General features: G+C 39.3%; 1 protein-coding gene across 3 annotated transcripts in view; it reads left to right on the top strand.

The window, feature by feature from the left end:
* Positions 1 to 23,416, top strand: part of EXOC6 (exocyst complex component 6) — a 175,199-nt gene that overhangs the window by 137,999 nt on the left and 13,784 nt on the right. The window contains exons 20-21 of one of the 3 annotated variants that reach the window (XM_077822564.1): positions 3,954 to 4,027; positions 4,535 to 4,840. The exons of 1 other annotated variant lie outside the window; for it this stretch is intronic. In XM_077822564.1, the coding sequence (XP_077678690.1) occupies positions 3,954 to 4,027; positions 4,535 to 4,537 (77 nt within the window). In that variant the 3' untranslated portion in view covers positions 4,538 to 4,840. Of the gene's footprint in view, positions 1 to 3,953; positions 4,028 to 4,534; positions 4,841 to 23,416 lie in introns of those variants that run through there. One more of the 3 variants, XM_077822563.1, reaches the window with a different exon arrangement.

Here is a 23,416-nt window from a genome sequence, read left to right as displayed (position 1 = left end):
TCTACAATGAATCTTTCCCCACCCTCTGCGTAGAATGTTAGCTATATCACTGATATAGTATGTTTCCTAATACAGGAAACACAAGCAACTCAGAAATCAGATTTAAATACGTTGGTCACTGTTAACCAATCAGCACTAACCAACAGTTAATGAACAATGGTATATGACTTACCACACATTTCTGTTGGTCTTGGATCTGGTCTAAAATGCAGATTTTTTTTTAATGAAAACTTTGGTTAGTGAAAATTAAACTAATTTTTATTGTAAATTAATATATTTGTCCAAATTAATAAATTCTGATATTGCTTTATTGTCTAAAAATTTTATTTAAATTTTTTTCAAATGCTTTGGCAATCACTTTTAGATGCCCTCAAGAAGGGCCTTGATCCTTGGCTGGGGCCAGAGCACTACTATTATGCAAATAAACTATGCCTCTAATAGTCTTACTCTACATTTATAGTTGACAGTTGCCCATTAGGATATTCTTTAGTCTCTATTTTGCCCATTTGTACAAAACACTTTATTGGTATGGTATATACTACTGCAAACACTTTCACACATGCTTAACTTTATGCATGGGACTGATCTCATTGAACTCAATGGGACTGCTCCATGCTGAAGTTAATTATATGCATAGCTGTTTGGTTGATTGGGGCCATTTATTATTTTTTCTTTCCATTAGTTGAACCAGTATCTTCTTTCTGTATGTCAGCTTTCATTTGACTTTCAACATTTTCTAGCTAACCTCTTTGCAAACCTACATTTTACCCTTCCAGGGAGTCAGTGTGGTATGGTGGATAGGGCACTGGACTCGGGAGTCAGGAGACCTAGGTTCTGTTTTCAGTTCTGCCACTGACATACTGTACGCTTCAGTTTCTCTTCTGTAAAATTAAGACAGTGGTACCTACCTTCTTCTATAAAAGGCTTTGACATCTGCAGATGAAAAATGCTGTATTAAAAAAGTTGCAGATTTGTTGTATAACAAGGCAAATATATTATTATCATTCTCTTCATTCTTGAAAACAGCTAAACCATTTGTATTCAAATGTCCTTTTTAAAAAATCACTCCCATTCTTAGAACAAACCTGCTAAATGTCAGCCAGGAAGGTAAAAAACAGAAAGTGACCCATTAGAATTGAAACACTTCTACAGCCTTAAATAGAGTTGTTGCTGTATGCACCACTAATAGTTAAATAACAACAACCTAGTGTTCCATATGAGCCCTACCTACTATTTAAGACAGCAAAGACCAATTTTTATGAATGTAAGAACCTACCCTAGAGTCAGAAGAATAGACTTGCACAAAGCTAACAGATTTTAAAAAGCATGCCCATATATGATTTATTATTATTAGCAATATGCTTCTTTGTTTAACCATCTCTAGTACAGCTGTGGTACATAGCAAAAGGTTGAGATTTGGTGGGAAGATAATCTCCAGGTTGTAAATGTGCCTTTGGTAACGTGATAGAAATTGGGTGTGAATGTCAAAGTTATATGGCTTTCTAAAATATACTTTGTGCATACACACTGGATTTGTAATGTGACCTTTTATTTGCCTGCCATCATTCTATGGATTCAGTGCATGTATAAATACCTAGGAAAGTTCAGAGACAGTGCTGGGAAGGTGTGTGGGGAAGACTTCTGCTGTCTTCTGCTATACAATAAGTGTGGGTGTAAATGTCTGGAGACAGGACTCTTCTAGAGTCCTGTCTTTTTCCATACAGGGTATAAAGGTGTGTATGGAATGAGGCAAGGGCTTTTGCCTCTGATGACTGGTCATATTGAGCAGTTCAGAGCATTCCACTGACATCTAACAAATAGCTGAATATGGTGAAATAAATTCTTCATTTTTCTATTTTTAAAACGTATGAATTTCCATATGTAAAAACTGAATTACAAGAATGTTAAGATAAAAAGGCACTTAGATGTCAGGAAATGGCAATGTTAAGGTGCATGCAGAAAAATGTACATAGACAGCGTTGAGGCAGTCCTTGCCCCAAAGAGCTTAAATAAAGACATGATGCAGCAAGTGAATGTAACAAGTAATAGAAGAAGGATGAAGGAAGAGTAATAAGATCTTGTGGTCCAATAGCCTTACAACGTGCACAACTTTTTGGCTCTGAGTCATTTAAGCTTTGAAAAATGTGCCAAACCCATAGCCTGTGCTCTCTCTTAACATTCCTGCTCCCAGAAAGTGTCGGTTTGTTGCCTGCCTGTTATTTGCTTGGTTGGTTTTCACCCCCGTATACAATAGACTATTCCCAACTTCCAATCTATTTAGTATCATTAGTTCCTTTTTTTTAAATATAAGTCATCCCCACAACTCCTGTAGCTGATGGGTCCCCTCCTCTTTGGGCACTTATCCTAACTGGGACTGGAAGGACACCATGCACCAATGGTTTTCCTGCTCTGTTGCTGTCCAGAGGGACTAGGTTGGGTCCCTGCAGCTGTCAGGTGCAAGATGGTAGAAATTCTGTTGATCGTATGTGAAGTGTATGCTCTGATGTCCCTGTGGTCTAGGTTTGGTATAATGCCACCAGGGTCTAAGCATTCAGTTATTCCCCTTTCCCATACCTCCTGCATCCGAAAGTCAATCTCACCACCCCACAAAGAGTACAGAGTGTCTGGAACTGATGATTCATTGGGGCACCTGGGCTTTTCCCCCTCCTCCAGTGTTGTTGGGGGAGGGGGGGTGAGGTGCGCTGCTGGGGTCATGTGCCCCCAAAGTCCTAGCTCCATAAAAGGACAAAGAGGGATCAACTTGCCCCTGGTGGCAGTGGGTGCAGCTGCTGCATCTAGGAGCCACCTTAAAATGGCCATTCCTGCTGGAAATTCTTTGGAGGGCTTCAACCCATGTAGTGCTCCTGAGAGCAAGGGAAGGAACTGCTGGGGCATTGTGCCCAAAAAGCTCCACAAGGGGGTGCAAAGGGAGAAGCAGAAGTGGGTCTGGCTAGCACCTTGATGCACTGCTGGTAGTGACTGTTGCTTTCTCCTTTCTGAAGGATTCATCACCTTCCACTGGACAATTTTAATTAGATTAGATCATCCGCTCTGCCTTTTTCCTAATTGTGGGTTCATTTATGTTGCATCTTATTGTGGAATTTTTTAAATTAATTTTCAAGTTCCTTGTAACTTTTATTTTACAAAGACAAAATCTTCAATAAGCTGTACCCTTTTCCTGCTTTCTTTCCTAATTCACTAACTTTATTTTAAACTGCCATAAAAATAAGTTGTTAAAAATAAATCTGATTTTTAAAACACTTTAACAGCAAATATCAATGGTCATACATCTTACTGAAATAATGCAGCTAGTTTTTTAATATATGTCCCCGGCCCCCCCCCCCCGCTTTTTTTTTTTTTTTTTTTTTTTGCTTTTGAACATACTTCAGCCTTCCAATTCTGACAACCTACTTTGGGCTTTTTAAAGAGCAAAATTCCATTATCAAAAAACTTGTTAAAAGGCATGAGCAGACATTCCACCTCTGTTCTGATTATGGTGCTTAGAACTTTCCACCTGTTGTCTGCACATTAAGCTAACTCCCACCTAAGTGTCTGCCTTTTATTGCTGTTTGACTAGAGGTGAGATTTTTATTGAGCAGATGCTGTGACAAAAGCAGATGTTTAAAAATACGTTGACGGCCGTGGAATCGGTATCGTTTCAAAATGCTTTTGTAATCAGTCACCTCAGGACAAAAGTATAAAGTGTGCTGCTCACGTGATTGGAGTATTATTACTGGTTTTAAACTTTATGTAGGATAAATGTATCATAATTAAGGATTATAAGAGTTTTAAATGATGGAGAATGTGAATTAATAGTTATAATCTTTGATTTCTATCAAAATAGTTAATGTCTACTCCATTGTAGTATCCCACATTTTTAATGAATAGAAGTTGCTGTTAGTTTTTTTTTTTTTTAATTCTGTCTCCTTAATATTTCTAAACTTTGCTTACAGTGTTCGCTAGTTCTGAGCCTGTGCCAGGATTCCATGGGGACACCCTGCAGTTAGCTTTCATCGACCTCAGACAAGTAAGACATTAGTTGGTTTTTTATCCTGTTGATTTCCCCCTTTTGATTAGTGCCGAAGTTGTTACAATTCAATGATCCCTCATGTTTTTAGATTTCTCAGTGTAACCACTGTTGAAAAACAGCAGTTATTTTAGGTGGTATTAGTGGGCTCTTCCCTATGAGTTAGTATTAAACTTCCCCAGCATGATGTTAGGGGGCACTGTGCTACCAGAGGTGCCATCTTGTGGATAAAATGTTAAACTGAGGTCCTCACTACTTGTCTAGATACCGTGTCACTTTTTATGCAAGAGTATACATGTTGGTGTGCTGGCCTGATTCCATTTCAGGCAATTGCCTTCTGCCTACTGAATTACATCCTGCATTTTCAGTTTGACATAGTATTGTTCCCTACTGCCTGTCCTAAACGGTTATGTAGAATTGTTTTACCCTGTTAAACTGCTGCCATATTCCACGCTAGTGATGACTGATTTCTAATGCTATGTCCATTTTAATTTTAAATGTCTTCAGTGATGGGCTCCAAACTCCTCCGTTGGGAAGACTGTTCCACAGATCTCACCATAAGGAAAAATTTCCAGACTGAATCTTACTTATCTTTGTTTCATCCCATTACTTCTATTTCCTTTTCTCGTTAGATTCTTATGCTGTGTCCATCACTAACAATTCATCTTCCTCAGTTTTTTTTAACCTGATATTATCTTTTTTTTAAAAAAAGGATTTATCGTACTTTTTGTTTTCTTTTGTTTCACAAATATAGTAAAAGTGTTACCTGAACTGTGAAATGAATAGTTAATCAAATAAAGATGGGATTGACTTAAGCACTCCAAGCCCTTTGACAACATTATTCAGCAGTGTTGCCACTTGACAAAAGTCATCTAGAAAAAAGGGGTAATCTAGGAGAAGGGTTCCATGCCAGATTATCTGTGTATTCACAGTGTTTTCGCTTCTGCATAGCTTTCTCACGGCAATCCAAATCTTCTCAAAAAATGAAAATCCTGTTGTAAAATCATTTTGCAGATAGTCTTCCCCTCTCTCATGCTCATGAGCAAAAAACAGGGAGGAGGGGGAGCAGCTTTTTCAGTGATAAAGTTAAAAGGTATAGGGTCAGATTCTAAGATCACTTACACAGGTTTAATGATACCTTTGCAATCAATGAAGTTACAGTGGTGTAAATCTGGAATAAGTGAGCAGAAGATCAGGCCCATAGCCTGGTGTTAAAGCTATACAATGGAAATGTGATGTCTGTAGATAAGAGAAGTGGAAGAAGAATTTCAGAAACTGCAATTCGATGTGTGGAAATATAGTTCTCCTTTTGGAATTCTACATCAGAGGTCCTGGGCTGACAAGTAGACTTCATCCTTTTGGATTTTTATATCCTCCCTTATTACTAGTGTTGTAGGCCATTAAATGTCTTCCACTTTGTACTACAGTAAGTAGTTTAGTTGAAGGGAAGAGAAGTTTAAAGATTGATTTCATTATGGCACAACTTCTTTGCAACTTTCATTATCAGAAATCCTATAAATCTTTGAAGAGACTACATTTCTTTTAGGAAAAAAGTAATTTTCAGCTGTGCAGGAGCATGGGACGAGTATGTGTGCATTTACTATAGGAAATAAATAATATTTTTGTATGTTTAACTACCAGTTGTTGAATATGCTAGATAAATACTTATGGTACTGCTTATATATGATTATTTAAATTGTGCTTGGATTAGCAGTACGTGTCTAGAATTCTTTTTATGCTGTATAATACTTCACAGAGTGTCTTTTGCACATACTGGGAATCTACAAAATTTCAGATATTTTATAAACTTCAGAAATTTAGGCAATTAGCTTGTTATTGAGCCTCTAGCTGTAGAATAGTTATATAGCATATTTTGTTTATTTTTTCTTTTATATTTCTTGTGTGTCTCATGAGAAACTCATAGGGATTCAGGTATTCATAAAGAGCAACAGTTACCTTTTAGTAAGGATTTAACACTGTTTTCCCTCTCTTCCTTTTTTGTCATCCATTTCTCTCTTAATAGGATAGATGACAGTTCTTTTCAAGAAAACTTAGAAAGGCAACATAGCCTTTTTCAGAAACTTCTTATAAAAGGTCATGCTTCTGTTTTTTAGTTTGAATTTGATACTTCTTCATGAATTGTGGGATATGAAAGATAAGGAAGTAGGTCCACTGGTCAGGTTTTACCTGCCCACCCGGACTGTGCCCTGAGGTCAAACTCCTGATATTTGCTGTTCAGTACAGAGGAGTTGATGACAGGTAGGGGCTGATACAAGGGGGAAAGCTTGAACCATATCAAAGCTAAAAGGCAGGAGAATTGGGACTCAGTGAGAGACTGTAGCTAAAAGATGGATCAGCAGGATTGCCCTCTTTTTAAAAAGTAGCTGACCTGTGATGGAAAAGACTTTATCATCCTGCCAATCACATGCTTGCTAATGGAAGCCAGTTATTTCAACAACAGCTTACTCCCTCTGTGTCGTATCAGGACAATGTATAAGATTAACAAGGATAGGGCAATGTAGTATTGGAACACTCAGACACAAGAAGTAAATCTAACTTATAAGGAACCAGCTTTGAAAGAACCAGGAGGATAACTAAGCTTTCATGGTTACTGTGGGGTGCAAGGAGCGGACTGGGCAGGTCGCTGTTTCTAAAGAGCACACTGAAAGTGCTTTCCTCTTAGCAACTCCTGAGCTGCTATCTCTCCCTGCCAGTAATAGTTCTGAACAGTCAGGTCCCAGTCCTCACATTGCAAGCCCAGTTCCCCCACATCCTCTCCACAGCTCTAGGAGAAAAGCTATCAAGAAGAGCTGCACCTAGCAACAGCAGCTTTCTGCAATCAGGTCCCATCCCTCTTCCTGATTGTGGTGCTCTCATTGTCTTATCATGACCTCGTACACCCCCACCAAAAAAATAACAACTTTGTTCCTTAAGGACCATGTTTTTTCCACTCTACTTAGATTCCACTCTACTCGACTCTACTTAGATTCTCGTACCATTTCTATCACAATGGTATCTGAGCAACTTCCAGCAGTACATTAAGTGACCAGCATGTGTTGAACATGGTTCTGTCATTCTCCCTTTCTGCCTTCCTCTCTTAAGAAAAAAAGTTTTGTGTGTGGATTTTCTTTTATTTTTTATATGTTTTTTACTTGTGTATGCTGTACTCTGTGTGTTTATTAGTGAAGGTATGGCAAAGAAACATGCCTTGAACTTGGAATGCTAAGTGACGAGGTTTGTTGTGGTTCTTAGGGGATTTTTAATTTTTTTATTTAATACCATTGCAAAATATTTGTATAGTCATTCTTTTAAGAAAAGAAGGCAGAGGACAGGATGTAAAAAAAAAGTGGGTAGTGAGAATGGAGCAGGAAGGAAATGTGGACTATGGGTTGCATACTCTTCTTGCTAAAAGAAATTATGAAAATATCTACATTGATTGTTGTTGTTTATATAGCTAGTAATGTGTGCTTAGTATTTTACAAAACCAAAAAGAGACAGTCTCTGTCCAAAGGAGCTTATGTACTAAGACTGGACATTACACTACAATAATAACAGCTAAGGGAAGATCAGGGGTAAGTGAAAGTAAGTGTTATGTGAAGATCATTTGTTTATGTTTGTAGGCAACTTGTTGGCTAAAGACAAGGAATCACCCCTACATGGAGTGGGGGCGCAAATCAAACAAGGAGATCAGTAAAAGTCAGCGAGACCAATGGGGTGATCAACATGGAGGCTGATGTCCCGAGGGTGGGGGAATGGAAGGAGAGGAGAAAAAAGGAAACCAACACTGCTGAATGAGGATTTAGGAGACGTATGTAGAACAGCAGCCCTGATGCCAAATGAGGATGAGCTGGATCATGTGTAATTTGAAGAAAGAAAGGGAGTGGCAGAAATGAAGGGAAACAGGTTGCAAGGACAAGAATAGGAAATAATAATTATTAAACCTTTCTCCTTTGCCTGTTAGGTGGGGATTTTCAGGCTCATGGACTCTCCCCCACTCTGCAGCATGTCTGGTTATTCAGAGAAACCTATCACTCCGGTATAGTCCTACCACAGGCTGTTACATAAAATGGAATTGTGCTTGTCTGGCTTTCAGGTCAAGGATCATTGCTCTGCCAGGGAAAGGAGCTCAGAGTCTGGTGGGTAGCAAGGGTTTCTCTGTCTCTCTGCCCTTCCCTGTCTCCATAGACTGGTGTCACTGAAGTATAAGGAGCACTTCAGGCAGTCCCTGCCCAGAACAGAGGCACATAAGGGCTCCATTCCCCACACAGCCACACCACCTTGGGATTATAGGGAGACAGGTGAAAAATCTCTTCCCATGTTCAAAAGGACTTGGGCGTGACTACATGGGATGTTACTCTGTAGGAAGCCCAGGTGTGAATCTACAGCACACTAGCTTAGCTAGCCGCACAGTAATGTCCTGTGTGGATACTGCTACAGAATACTAAAAGTTCCATAGTATGCTTTTACATCCTGATCTTTGAAACAGTAGTACATCAGGCACCCTGGAACACTGTGCTGTAGCACTGTCCACACAGGATGTTACTGCATGGCAAGCTGGGGCACTGTAGACTCTCATCCTCGTTTTCCATGCAGTAACGTCCTGAGTGGTACTAGGTCTCTCCTGAACTTCTGACATGGGTGCTAGGCATCCTGAGGGAGAAGGCAGGCATCCTTTCATGTTCTTAGGGCCATGTAGCGGGCTATTACCACAATCAAGGTATTTGTAGCAGTGCCCCTTCTCAGCTGAAAAGAACCTCCTGACCTTCTGAATCAAGGATGACATCTTGTTCCCAGACCTCAACGGTCTGGTTATAGTTAATAGCCTGGACATTGGAAGAGAGGTTTAGTTCAGCAGGGTTTTTCCATTAATCTCACTAATACTTTTTGGTATCCAGACAGAATTCAACCAGGAGATTTTGTTCTTTGATCTGATCAAATTATATATTTGGTGTGAAACAGAAAGCTCTCTGGGGTAGGGACTGTGTCTTTATTTGTACAATGCCCATTGCAAAGGAGTCCTGGCCTCTAGATGCTACCATAACACAAATAGTTACCATTTCACCTAAACTAGAGTTTTTCCAGGATGGTTTACTGGAGTCTGACAACCAAGCACCATAGGAAATTGGCTACCAGACCTAGTTGTGTTCTTTATGCAGGTGCATCAGGATCCCCTCTGCATATCAACATGTGTCAGGATTAATCAGAATGACAGATTAGACACACCTGACCTGGTCTAGTTGCCATTACCTTCACAATGCTGGGTGTTGAATTAGTTCTTCTATCCATGCAAGAACCACACTAGTGTTGTTGTTATTCTTATAACTCCAGAAACCTTACTGTTCTAGGTATGTTCTTTCCACAGTTACAGGGAAATAGTTTTCCTCCCATCATTTTGTTTCAATCCTTGGCACCCCTTTGGAAGGCTGTGACATAATGGGCATTCCTAGCTCTCTAAAGTTATATCTCAAGCATATGGCGTGTGTGTGTCATCTCATTCTAGCCAAAATGCAAAAGCCTTAGAACCTCAAAGTTGCAGCAGGCAAGATGTTAAAATCCTGCATGAGATGGCTCACTAGGCATCTGGGAAACTATTTACAAAGAAGTAGTGAAGGCTGCCTTTACCAGGTCTGTAGAGGCATTGTGGGAGAAAGTGTGTGAGCCTTATCTGAGGAAAATTTGCAAAATAAGTTTCCATTCCTCTGCAGAAGCATCCATTGGTAGGAAAGTTCTGCTGGGTTGGTTCCCAAATAATTCTTTAAACTATAAAGCTCTTGCTTTGTATGGGGGTGAATTTCTATTTCTGCCTATTATTTATTGTACTTTAATAATAATTAAAACTCTGCTCATCCTTCTTCTCCCTTCTTCTGTGAATCACTGCTCACCATTTGCCATTGATTGAGGAGTGAAGCTCTGCAGCCAAATGAGAAATTTTTTATCTGATCGTTATCTTTCTATTAGCAGCTTCTCTTCTCATCCAGCCCATCCTGGTAGTCTGGTAAATGATCAGAATACAATTTGTAAATACTGAAAATTTTGTCTAAAGGGAGACTTGGACACATAACTATCTTTAGGTTATTTATATATTCTATCAAGTTGTTTTCTTAATGCTAATAATCGGTTGCTGGAGGGTTTCTAAACTTTGGAAGAACACTTCTAAAGGCCTGAGGTGAAGGGTGGGGCATACACCTGGAGCCTCCAGAAATATTGGACTATCTATGAATTCCACAGGTAGAAAGAATTGATGAATGAGGGGAGAAACTGCTAACAGAAAATTATCTGGTAAGAAGTTTCTCATTCTTCTTCAAGTGTTTGTTCTGATGGGTGCTCCACCACAGGGCGTGCAGTCGCCTGTGCATTCTCAATTGAAGACTGCAAAGTAGTGTCTGCGGGCCTGGGCCTGTACAGAGCAGTGTCCCGCACTCTGACAGAGAACATATAAGGGAGGTTTAACCCTGCCTCCCCTCAGTTCCTTTTCAACGACCAGCTTGACATGCAGGTTCTAGTGTCTGCTGTATTCAGCTTCATGAACTGCTCCAAGATTGAGGTAAGTACAGTACCATCGATATACTTTCCCTAAGCCTCTGGAGTCCTTTAGGAGAAAGGCCAGACCACAGAAACAGAGGTCTCCACCTAATCAGTCCCTCCCTCTAAGAGGCACTTTTGACAAGGGCATCAAGCAGTCCTCTCCACCAGATCAAGTATTATGTCACTACCTCCCATTTGGAAACCGACTATCACATTACCTACCTGTCCAGGGAATACCTTATTTCAGATAAGTGGATACTGGAGGTCTTCAAAGTGGGCTACTCTATCCACTTCCATTCTGTTTCTCCTTCCCATCCATCCCCACATCCCCAGTCCTCTCTCGGGACCCTTCTCATGAGGAACGCCTAAAACAAGAAGTTAATTCTGTCCTCGTTCTGGGAGCAATAGAACTGGTCCCACCACAGCTCATTGGAAGAGGATTTTATTTCAAATACTAATTTGTTCCCAAGAAAGACAGAGGCTGGAGACCAATCCTCAACCTCAGGAATTTGAACGGCTGTGTTCTAGCACAATACTTCAGAATGGTGATATAATTTACCCTAATTCCGTCCGTAGATCCAGGAGACTGGTTCATTGCCCTTGACCTACAGGACACCTAATTTCATGTAGCCATCCCCCACTCCCACAAATGTTTCCTAAGATTCATGATAAGGACAGATCACTGTCAAGTTCTCTGCTTCAGACTCTCCACATCTCTGGGGTACTCACAAGTTTCTCTCACTGTTCCCATATATGGACCACTGGCTTCTCAGAAGCTGGTCTCCCCAAGACGTCCAGTCGGCAACATCCAGAGCATTAGTACTATTCCATTTTCTGGGCCTCTGCATCAACTACAAAAAAATCCATACTAACTCCAGTGCAGAGAATAGACTTTATAGGAGCTACTCTAGACTCCACAACAGCAAGAGTTAGCCTACCCAAGGAGAGATTCTCCATTCTATCCAACCTCATTAATGTCAGCATTACAATGCAGCCCATAAACTCCAGTGAGGACATGTCTACAGGTCTTGGGACACATGTCAGCCTGCACGTTTGACTCCCCACACAAAGATGTACCTTAGATGCCTCCAGACATGAATAAGAACAGTGTATACACCAGACAGACACAGCCTGTCCAAACACATCAGTGCCTAAAAAAGGTGTTGGACTGTCTTATGTGGTGGAAGGACCCATGGAAGGTCTGTATTGGAACCCCATGTTTGCATCCAGCGCCTTTGAAGACCCTCAAATAGATACATCTCTATTAGGATGGGGAAATCACAGCACAGGGAAAAATGATTGGCACAGGAATCAGCACTCCATAGCATTATCCTGGAGCTGAGAACAGTACAATATGCTTACCAACATTTCCTTCACACCACGCAAGGTCACTCAGAGTAATACTGGACAGCAACGTATCACATCAACCAACAGGTTAGAGCAAGATCCCAGTCCTTACATGAAGAGTTGCTTAGGCTGTGGAAGTGTTGCATCTCCCATCAGATAGAAATATTAGCAATATATCTACCAGGCCTACATAATACAATTGCAGACTCCCTGACACTTCTGGCAAGATCATGAATGGGAGCTCAAAAACTCTTTCTTCCATAGCATCTGCCAGACCTGGGTATACTGGAGTATACCTCTTTGCCACTCCAAACAAAGTGAAATGCTCCACTCCAAGGGTGGTTACAACCAAAACTCTCTGGGGGATGTCCTGATAACATCAGGGCCCTGTACCCTTCTTTTTGCTTGCCCACCTATACTGTTAACCCTCTAGACCTTTCTTAAGCTGCACCGAGAAGGAGTGAGAGCTAGCTTCATAACACCTGCTAGGCCAAGGTAGGTGTGGTACTCAAACCTTATCCACCTCTCGGAGGTAACACCCCTCAGACTTCCTATCACAAATGACCTATTGAGGCAGAACTCAGGGTCCCTCATCCATCACAACACCCCGCTCTCTGAATCTCAGAGACTGGTTTCGCAGTCTCTCTCAAGCATGGAATTGACCTTTTGGATAGAGTTTAGTCAGTTTATCCAGTAAAAGCCCAATACTTGCAAGACTTACCTCCAAAAGTAGAAGCACTTCCAATCCTAGTGCTCCCTCCCATCTTCTCAATTCTTGGGAGTTCCGCTATCCAAGATCATGGAGTACCTATTGGAATTAAAAACAGAGACTCTCTCAATGAGCTCTATCGGTCTACGTCTTGCCACCATCACAGCCTTTCACTCACCCATCCAGGGCTTCTCAGTCTTTGCCCACTGCACAGCAACCAGATTTCTTAAGGGCCTATACAACTTGTTTACTCCTGTTCAACAACCAGCCCCTGCAGTGGAACATCAACCTGGCTTTAAACACCCTCCTTTTAAACTGGTGGTGACCTGCTCCCTCCTCCACCTCTCCCTCAGAATTTCATTCCTAATTGTCGTTACCTCAGCAAAGCAAAAGAGGGAGCTATGATTGTTCATGGCAGACCAACCATACAGCACCTTCTACACAGATAAAGTCATGCTATGTCCCCATCCTCGCTTCCGCCTGTAGGTCTCCTCAGAACATAATATTAACCAGGAAATTCACCTACCAATTTTCTACCCAAAACCTCTTGCCTGCAGAGAAGAATCAAGCCTGCATTCACTGGATCTCAGAGGGGTTCTTGCCTTCTATTTGGACAGGACTAAATCATTCTGGGCCTCTCCCAAGCTATTTGTATCAACTGCAAATAAGATGAAGAGCCAGCCAATTTCCACACTAAGATTGTTCAGCTGGGTTGGGTTTCATCTTGACCTGTTATGAAAATGCTGGGTTGCGGCCTCCTCACAGATTAACAACACATTCCGCTAGAGCTCAGTCCACATCTGTAGCTGTACTGAAGGATGTTCCCATAACAGAAATCTGCAGGATTGCTACTTGGTCTTCTGTCCATATCTTCCCAAACATTCCAGCGTCTTTCCTGCTCCTGGAGATGACACTGCTTTTGGTGATACAGTCCTTAAAACTGTCCTGGATTTACCTCCTCAGCACCCAGCTCCTCACTGAGTTACTGCTTCAGAGTCTCCCACAGTGGAGCACCCATCGGGACTTATTCATGAAGAAGTAGAGGTTACTTCCCTTACAGTAACTTGAGATCTTCGAGATGTTTTGTCCCTGTGATGCTTCACCTCCCCCCGCTTATTCCCACCTGCTGTGAAGTTTGGCTTTGCAGTTGAGAAGGGAATGAGTGATGGTGGGCTCGCATCTCCCTACATGCCCTTGTTCAGAGCATGAGGTGCTGCTCTGCAGTCTACTTTGCAGTCTGGTCCGTGTCAGCTGACTCAAGCTCATGGGACTCAGGCTGCTAGGCTATAGGATAGCAGTGTAGACTTCAGGCTGAGGCTGGAACCCAGGCTTTGGGATACCAGAGTGTCTGGTTGGCTCCAATTCAAGCCCAAATGTCTACACTGCAACCTTATAGCCCCACAGCCTGAGCCCAGCTAGCCCAAGTCAGCTGATACTAGCCAGCCATGGATGTTTTATTGCAATGTAGATATACCCGTAGTTTCAGTATTAAGTATTATGTGCCCCGTACTGCACTTGGGAAGAAGTGCACATGTCTAGACCGTTTTTGTATGCACTTCCCCCAAAATGCAGCAAGGTTCATTCTGCAGTTTGTTGGCACATCCAAAGAAACAAGAATGAGAAGTTAATTTTCAACTTTCAGTCCTAGATCCGAGGTGCCAATCAGTCAGTGCACCTGAGATTTGTAGGTGTGGGTCAGGTCAGCACTTTGCCCTTGAGGAAGGAGCATGCAACAGACATACAACACAATTTAATTTTTTTAATTGATTTATTTGCTTTACAGAAATTTTGAACCACCATATTTTTGTTAGTCATATCAGAGATCCAAGCTGTGGTTAGAAAAAACAATCCAAAAGAAATTTTCCTAGCCTCAGTGATGCCAAAAATGTTGTCATTTTTATTAGAAATAAAAAGGTAATTTTTAATGAACACTTCCAAGCTGGGGTTTAAAGAGAGAGCTCCTTAATTCCTCATTAGCAACCCTCTGATGCATCATTGCTGTTTTGTTTTATGCAGCAACAGGATAGAAGCATAGAAGACATGGACCCCACAAATGCCGTTCAGACCCGTACTCATATAATACACTAGGGAACAGCATACACTCACAGTGATGCTTAAATCTTACACGCATTGAACTTGAGGAAAGTGTAGAGCTCTTCACAACGAGGGAGAATCATGCTGAATATTTAGTCCACAGATACATATTTATGTAACTTGAAAGAAAAATTTGTCAATAGTAGATTGAAAAGGCACAACCATAGTATATATATAAAAAAAACCCAAGCTGAAAACTCAAAGGACAATGTCAAACATTCCCAACAAGCTTAATTAAGTAAAACCAGTAATAGACTTAAACTACTTTGAGTTCAAATTACTTTAATAAGGGTGTTAATTACTAGGGGATTAACATTGCTTACATGTGATAATAGACATAGTCGATCAATAACGGATGAGAATAATATGCATTTAAGAAGCACAAGAATCTAGCACAGATTACTTGCTCAGAACGGATAATATTTCAAAGTGGTAGGAAAACAGAGGAAGAAGGACAGAGGCAGAAGTCCCATTTTTAATACCTTGGTGCTCAGGTAATGAGAGCCAGGCTAATTCTTGCAAAGTTACATATTACATGTCCTTTCCAATCACCCAGTGTAACTAAACAATTAACAAGAATTGAGACAAAATATTGTTTTATCAAGATATGTCATCTAAGTGATGGGAAGAAGGCTTTTCCAAATAAAAGAACTAAAGATTTTGCTGTGGGCCCCAGAATTTCCTGAAATGTTTGTTAATACAGTTTAATAGCTATGGACTATAGAAGTAAACTTGAAATGGTAGGTGGGGAGGGGATTGAGAAATCACTGAAGATAGTCAACCAACAGTTACATTATCATACCTGGACTAGTGGTTTTGGCTTCACTTACAGTTTGGCTATAATCAATTCCGAAACCAGTGATTTTGGCTGTACTTGCATTCCTGGTCCAGCGGTTCCCCGGTCTAGTATAGTTTTTCCTAATGGATGCAACTTCATCAGCCAGAAAGTAAGTGGTACAGGCAAACCCTGGATTACTGTAATGTGCTTCTCATGAGGCAGCCCTTGAGGAAACTTCAGCTAGTACAGAATGTTAATGAGTTGATCACACTGTGCTTCACTGATGTCACTGACTTCTGCTTGGTTTGTGGGTGCAATTTAAGGTGTTGATTTCTGACCTATAAAGTCCTTTAAGTTTTTGGATATGGTGTGTGTTCCCTCATGGTCTAACTCAGATGTTGAGATCAGCTGGCACTTCATCTAATGGTTGACATGGATTTATTGGCTTTAGTTTACCTACAAAGAGGTCTCAGTGAAAAGCCTCCAATTTTGGAACTTGCTCTTGGATTGACAGAGCCTATGTTTGTTGACCTTTAGGACATATTTCAAGGCTTAGACATTTACCCCAGTTTTCTCCAAAGGTTGGGTTGAGCTGGTAGGATTTCAGTTATCTAGTTGGTGGAGTCTTTAGTTAGTATTATTGACATTTGGTCAATCTATTACATGTTTTTAAATTTGTATGAGTGTGCTTAGAGGAACTACTGTACCATAGATGTGCTATATAAATTGAAAAATAAATACCAAGTTGTTGTAGACAATATTGCTCTGGAGCAGAGCTTCAGGGAACAGATTAAAGAGACAGTCAGAGTGAAGAGGCAGAATCTGACCTCAGTGATGTATTGTATTAATTTTGGTGCCAGATGTTGGAGGCTTTGATGGTCATCTAACATAGGAATCCACAACACTGGACCATGTTACTTACCTCAGTGTTAGTCTTTACATTATTTCTTGTATTTAGATTTACAGTTTTCTGAGTGCTCAAGTTTATAGAGCCAAACAAAAAAAGTAAAAAAGACTCACCACCAAAACAAACTACTTCCCTTCACCGACTGCAGAGTCCCAATTAACCTCTGCAGAAACAGATAAACTCTCTAGCATTATCCAGAAGGTCAATGAACTCTGTGGGGGTGGGAGGGCAGGACATTCCAAAGTCAAGAGCCACCTCAAAGAAAATGCCTTAAAGAATCTGCGTAGACACCTCATCAGCATCCAGTGCTAGGACAGTATCATCGTGAACCACCATAGCTAGCGCAATCTCAGTATTCTTCCTAGACACAACTCCATTTTATAGCTTGGTCTGGTTTATGTGACATATAGTTTGGACTGAATCTGAAAAATCTTATTGCATAATAATTGGAAAACTCCCCACAGAAAGAGATACTCAACTCTGTCATGAGATATGAACAATCCATATTAACCAGACTGTTTACCTCTTGGAACAGTTCTGCTGATTGGGACTTCGCAAATGGAAGTGAAGAAATCCTTTTCTGCCTCCTACACAGTCATAGTTTAAGATTTTTAAAGCTTCTTATGTCACAGTTGGTCACATGAGAACTGGACTTCCACAAACAATGCTTAAACTGTCTTCCCTTTTATGTCATTTTACCTAGCCACATTCTCAGATCATAGCTATGTCTTCAAAACACCAAACTTTCAATCCCTAGAAATAACCTGACTAGAGTTTCAAGCTTTACACTATGATTATTGCACTCTTGGGCAAAACACTTCAGTGTTCAGTTCTATAGTATAATATATTCCCTTTGTAGATTTGATGTTCATGTGTACAAAGACAGATTGGATTAGCTTGTTCAAAATGGTATTTTTCCAGGCAGTTTGACTTTTTGTTGGTAAAGAGTCTGTGTAACCTAAGGTTGTAGATACCTAGAGAGACCTACATTGATAATGCTGAAGTTAAGGCAAAATATATGCCCAAAGACAATAGTTCTTTGTTTGAGGGGAGAGTCACATAGAACCCATTCACTGGATATGCTAGCAGTTCCCAGTGGCTAGTAGTAAGATATCCAAATGGCATGCTGACGCTGTCCCCCTCTTTGAAAATAATGGATTATACAGTGAACATGACTTGTACTTAGAAACAGCATATTCCAGTTACACCAAAGTTTAGACAGCATTTAGAGAAAAACAAAGTGGTTCTGATTAAAATGATGGATTTTATTTTTCCTAGATAGCAGCAGCCGTAAACGCACATTATCTAAAAGGTTGAGGCACATGACACAGTTTTAGTACAGATACAACAAATGTTATTAAAAGAAACTTCTGTTCCATATGTATAATATGGCACTTTTCAATCTTCATTTTTCAAAACAAGCAAAGTATTTATGATTAAGCCAGTTTTAAACCTGATGCAGTTAAAAATCAACTTATAGTAAAATATAGCTTCTTATAGAAAAATATAGCTATATAAACCCAATGTAGGTAAAAATTCACTCTCCAGATCAGATATTACATGCTATATTTCAACCCAAAATAGAGTTTATAAACCTCTGTAAAAAAAGACAACATAAAAGTTACAGCTTTAAATTCAGCTATAATATTGTAAATGTTTCCTCATAATTATAGCATGTAAGTTAGATTTTGAAAACATTGTGCAGAACAGAGGTATAAGTTCTGTTTCGGGGGGCTGTGCACATAATTCCCTACATGATCTTTGACAGCGCATGCCTTTGCGTCATAAGCTCAAAAATTGGTGAATGACCCTGAAACGTGCATAATCCACAATTTTTCATCCACCCAAATTTTATCAGTGACATAGTTTTAGGCTTTGTTTGAAGGGACTTGGTGTACAGGCTAACCGACTACGCAGGAACAATTTGGCCAGAACCCCTGCCCTCTGGAGACTGACTGTCTGCCAGACTGCTGCTTTTGAAACTCTTGTCTGTTTCTAAACTCAAAAGACAGTGGTGTTTTTTTTTGTTGTTGTTTTTGTTTTGCCACTAGTCCATTATTCTTTAATGATGAGGAAGAAGGCACTTTATAATAAAGACTATTTGCACTGTAATTACACAGATCTTTGTATTGTATTGCTATATTATATATTGTATTGGCCCGCCTACTTATATTTGCTTCAATTACTACTTCACAGCAACTTTTTTCAGGAGACCTTGTCTTCTTAAAGTATTAATGGGATTTGCAAAAGTTGTAGGAGCTGAATTTTTTTCTGGTTATGCTAACAGAGGAGCAAGCTTGTTCACATAACTCCAACAGCATGCATTTTTTTTCTGCAGACAGTCCTAAATTCATTTGAAGTGTGAGGTGTATTTGTGTTTACTCGTGAATATAACAAGACCAGGCATCTCACAGAATATACCTCAAGGTCCAGATTTTAGGAAAGTATTTTGCCCTTTGGGAGAATTTAGGTTATAAAGGATTAATTTGAACTTTTGGCTTTTTTCTAAGCAAAACAACAGTTCCCTCTGGTTCAGATGTCATAACCTCTGAGTTTACATATTATACACTTACAAATGTGTGAGAGATTATACCCTAACATTCAAGATAGTGACAGCTACTATCTTCACTTACGGACATAAATTTGAAACAGATGTAAGTATTTAAATGTAAAAGTAAGGTTTCATTTTTTGGTAAATGTTTGAATGTTCTCTTAAAGTACAATTTCTAAATGCGATATTTAAGTTTTTTGAAAACCATCAAACTTAAGTGCAGTGCTCTAAAAACTGGAGACTCAAGACATTGCCTTTCTAACACACAAACTGCCCTGCTTTTGAAAATCTAGAGGTCAGTTTTCAAAGCATGCCCAGGAATTTACCCTGCGACTCCCATTGACACTAATGGGAATTGCATAGCTAACTCCTGGCACATCACTTTGAAAGCATATTCCTTAGATGGTGAGCGATCCAGAAAAAGGGTAGCATAAACTATAGAGAGACATTCACTGATCGAAAGATCAATTTACACTTTGAAATATTATACTAGTGTGTGTTATTCCTGTTATGTGATCAGTGAGAGGATTTTAAAATTCACCACATTCACAAAATAAGTCACCAGGAATAAATAAAAAATACTTTGGCAAGTGGCAGGCAGACTTGCTAACCAGGCTAAAGTGATATTTGTCAGCATTGAAGAGATGGAGTGATAATTGGAGCTGTTTGGTGCTGGTATTATTCTACAGTTAGTGAACTTTTTTCTTGTTCTTAGCAGGTTTAAGTTGCATATCTGTATTTTTAAACATTTTTGTTATTTATTTGGTGTAAAAAATGCCCATGCTTTTCAGTTCTCTTGTAGAAGGTAATTTCATGGTGTTTATGCTTCAGCAAATATGGAAAGGATACATTTTGTGAACTGACATTATTTAGTGTCTGAAGCTTTTTTCATATAAAACCTGAAAATGTTGTAACTGGAGTTTATCAATTATTATGATTTTATTATGAATAATGATATATGTATTGTACACAAAAGCATTGTGCTTGTTTATATTTTATACCCACTGACTAAAGAAGACATTATTATTTTTATTATTATTTTATTACTTGTATTGTGGATATGCCTGTAAGCCACAGCTATGGAGCCAGAGCCCCATTGTGTAGGCACTGTACAAACATAACAAAAAAACTGTCCCTTCTTCAGACTTTACAATTTAATGGGGCTATAGTAACAGTTCCACTGAGATGTTCCAGTGATATCATAAACCATTAAAGTTGTGCTCAAGTAGTGTGCATAATTATCAAGAACTAAGGAATGTAATATAGAAGATGGATACTGTCCCTTACTCTCCTGCCTTCTTCAAATACTACGGATGTGGCTAGGTCTTTGAAGCGCCTCCAAATCAGCTATGCTTTGAAAATACTGCTTGAGCTGAGTTGAGTAAGAACAGTATATGGTGCACATATTGCTGGGGTTAATCTCTGTAATTCAGGGATGTGACGTAAATACCAAAGAATGTAGCTGGAATCTTGTAATTCATAGATCTGATATCATACTTACTGAGAAGATTTTTTTTACACAGTTCACAGGATAACACTAGTAATCAAATCCTTACTCACACAAGTAGTCCTATTCACTTCAGCAAGCTCTTTTAATAAGTAAAAAAAAAGATTTTGCCTGATACATTTAAAATGTTTGGATTGCAAACATATTCATGTGCACATTCACAGTGCAAAGGATTTTGTTTGTTCTAAAACAGTTTTTCCTTACACATTTATGCAATGATTATCAACATAGTATCATACAGTGTTGTTGTTGTAGAACGGCTGGTGTCATCCACTCCTGTAAGGTCTTCGTTTTGTTGAAATATTTCCTATATAGTCTGCAGAGTTGTGGATCCTTCTGAATGAAGGACAATGTTTTTATGTAGACTGTAAGCTCTTTCAGGCAGGGACTTTTTTAGAGATGGGTGATGTGTGTACATTGCCTGGCATGATCGGACCCAATCCCTCACTGGAGCCTCTAGGCACTACCACAATTAAAATAATAATAAATGTGGTGTTAATATACTTACCCTAATTATTTAAAATAGATATATAATTTACAACAATTACGTGCAAATATTTAGATGAAAAGCTATAGATCCATATTTAAAATGCACATATGTAGTTAATCTGTATTCTCTGTTCAAAAGTGTCTTAGGCTAGCTCATAATTGTATATGCTCAAGAGCATTATTTTCCTGGAAGAGTTCACCCAGCCTTTTAGGTTCTGGGGTTTTTTAATTAAAAAGGTCACAAACCATTATATCTAAATTTCAAAGAATTTACCAATTAGCTGTAGTCTGCAATGCCCAGCAGGTGGCTTTTATACTATTAAAAGGAGATTGTTTCCATCTCTGATCAAAGCAAAAACAAAAGTAAGGAAAATGTTAAGTATTTTGTTATGTAGTGCAAACCGTATGGGGTGTAAATTATAGGTAAATTGTGGTTAGGGGGATTAAATTGTAGCATTGCAGGAAATATTTTCTTTTGTACATTTTTAACGCTATTCTCCGTGAGGATTTTAATGGTAATATTTAAATATCTGTTTAGATTACTGATTGGCTAAGAAGATTAAACAGCTTGCTCTTTCTTAAGATGAAAATGTGAGAGTTTTCAGTATTTAAAAATAAAAATAAATGCACTGCCGTAGTTTAAAGCATGTATACCAGTATTAATGTCAAATTAGAGTAAACTGGGTAAGAATTGATTTTTTCTCAAGATACTGAAAAAGTTCTAATTTGCACTTTTCAATTAATTTAACCTTTCCAGATTTGTACCTACTTAGAAGAATGTTTGTGGCCTTTTGACCCTTTTGTTATCCCTAACTCAGAAAGGCTTTTATTCTGTAGGGCTTAGGTATAAAAAAATAAAAAGGAACGTTAATGGCATAACAGTCCTTTCTGATCACCCTGTGTAAGATGTTTATGCAAAGTGTCAATAGAAGCAATTGGCCTAACAGTGTGACAACCTACTTTGCTTGGAAATGGGCTAATCTCCTGTTTGGGTTATCCAGAGGTCAGGTAGGGATTTCTTTTTGCACTCCCCATAGTGCATGGGTACACAACTTATAAACACTCTTGAGAAGAAATTAGAGTCTACTGAGCCCTGATGAGTCACAGTTAAAATCCCAAAAATATAAATCTCACAGCTTTTTTTAATTAATTGAATCCCCCCCATCTCCTTTTTAGTTTTTTTCTTTTTTTTTTTCTTTTAGCACCATACCAAACACCGTACTTAAACATATACATATGATACTGACCCTCACGGAAGTTCTACCAGTATCATTATCTGGTGCTTCACTTTCATTTTTTTCAAGTAGACATCATGCCACTCCATTCTGAAGTTCATGTGGAAACTTACGTTAAATCACAGTTTTTCAGTGTTACAACTGTTGCCCTGTCACAGCAGGTTGGAACTCAATAAGCGCTCAGGCAAGCATGGCAGGCCATGAAATAGGCCTTGGCGGGCTGCATGCTGTGAACTCCTGCCTTAGTGAATCAGCTTCTGTGTGTTTTTATAACTGCTTTTTTTCTCTGTTAATTATGCCCCAAGGCTGTGGAAAGACAGCATTTATCTGTTGAAACAGACTAAGCAGCAAGTGTTCTGACATGTTTATCAGGCAAATTGTACCTGACAAAAGGTAATTACACATGCAATCAAGTCTAGAAGTAACTGGGTGATTAGGGGTTAATAAACTGTTTAGCATAAGAGATATCCTTCTTGTGTTCAAAGAAAGTGGCTAGAAATGGTATAACTAAAACCAAAGCAGTAAAAAATAACTTTACTTTCAGTATGTGGATTTAAGTTCACAAAAATCAAAACAGGCTTCTAAAGTAGCAAAGATATGCAACTCGTCTTTCTCACAAACTCTCAAATAGCTTGTACCTAGCTGGGCAAGCCAAAGCTATTTGTTGGTTCAGTTGACAGCAAAACACAGAGAAAGACACCATTCAATCTGTACCCCACTATTTAGATCATTTAAAATTATTCTAGAATTACTTCAAGAGAAATTACCTGGTTTATTATCAGCAGGAGAGTGGGGTGGGCGGAGAGAAAACCTTTTGTAGTGGTAAACACCCATTTGTTCATGGTTTGTGTGTATAAAAAGATCTTCTGTACTTTCCACAGTATGCATCCGATGAAGTGAGCTGTAGCTCACGAAAGCTTATGCTCAGATAAATTGGTTAGTCTCTAAGGTGCCACAAGTACTCCTTTTCTTTTTGCGAATACAGACTAACACGGCTGTTACTCTGAAACCTGTCTGGTTTTGTTCTCTAATTGGCGCAGCAGTACACATTCCCTTCTTTGCTGGCCAGCACTGCACTAGCCCTAGCTGCCATAGGGGACCTCCCAAGCAGGATTGTGCCCAGCTCTTGCCCAAAAGCAAAACGGAAGGCAACTCTTATGCTCCTGAATAGAACCAGCCACAGTGGAGACCATAACATTTTGCTGCTTACAGTATAAATATGTAGCTATTTGCAATATATTAATAAA

This window comes from Eretmochelys imbricata, chromosome 7 (assembly GCF_965152235.1).
Source record: "Eretmochelys imbricata isolate rEreImb1 chromosome 7, rEreImb1.hap1, whole genome shotgun sequence".
Classification (NCBI taxonomy): Eukaryota; Metazoa; Chordata; order Testudines; family Cheloniidae; genus Eretmochelys; species Eretmochelys imbricata.
The sequence above is the reverse complement of the archived record's forward strand: the minus strand, read 5'-3'. Positions and strand labels throughout refer to the sequence as shown.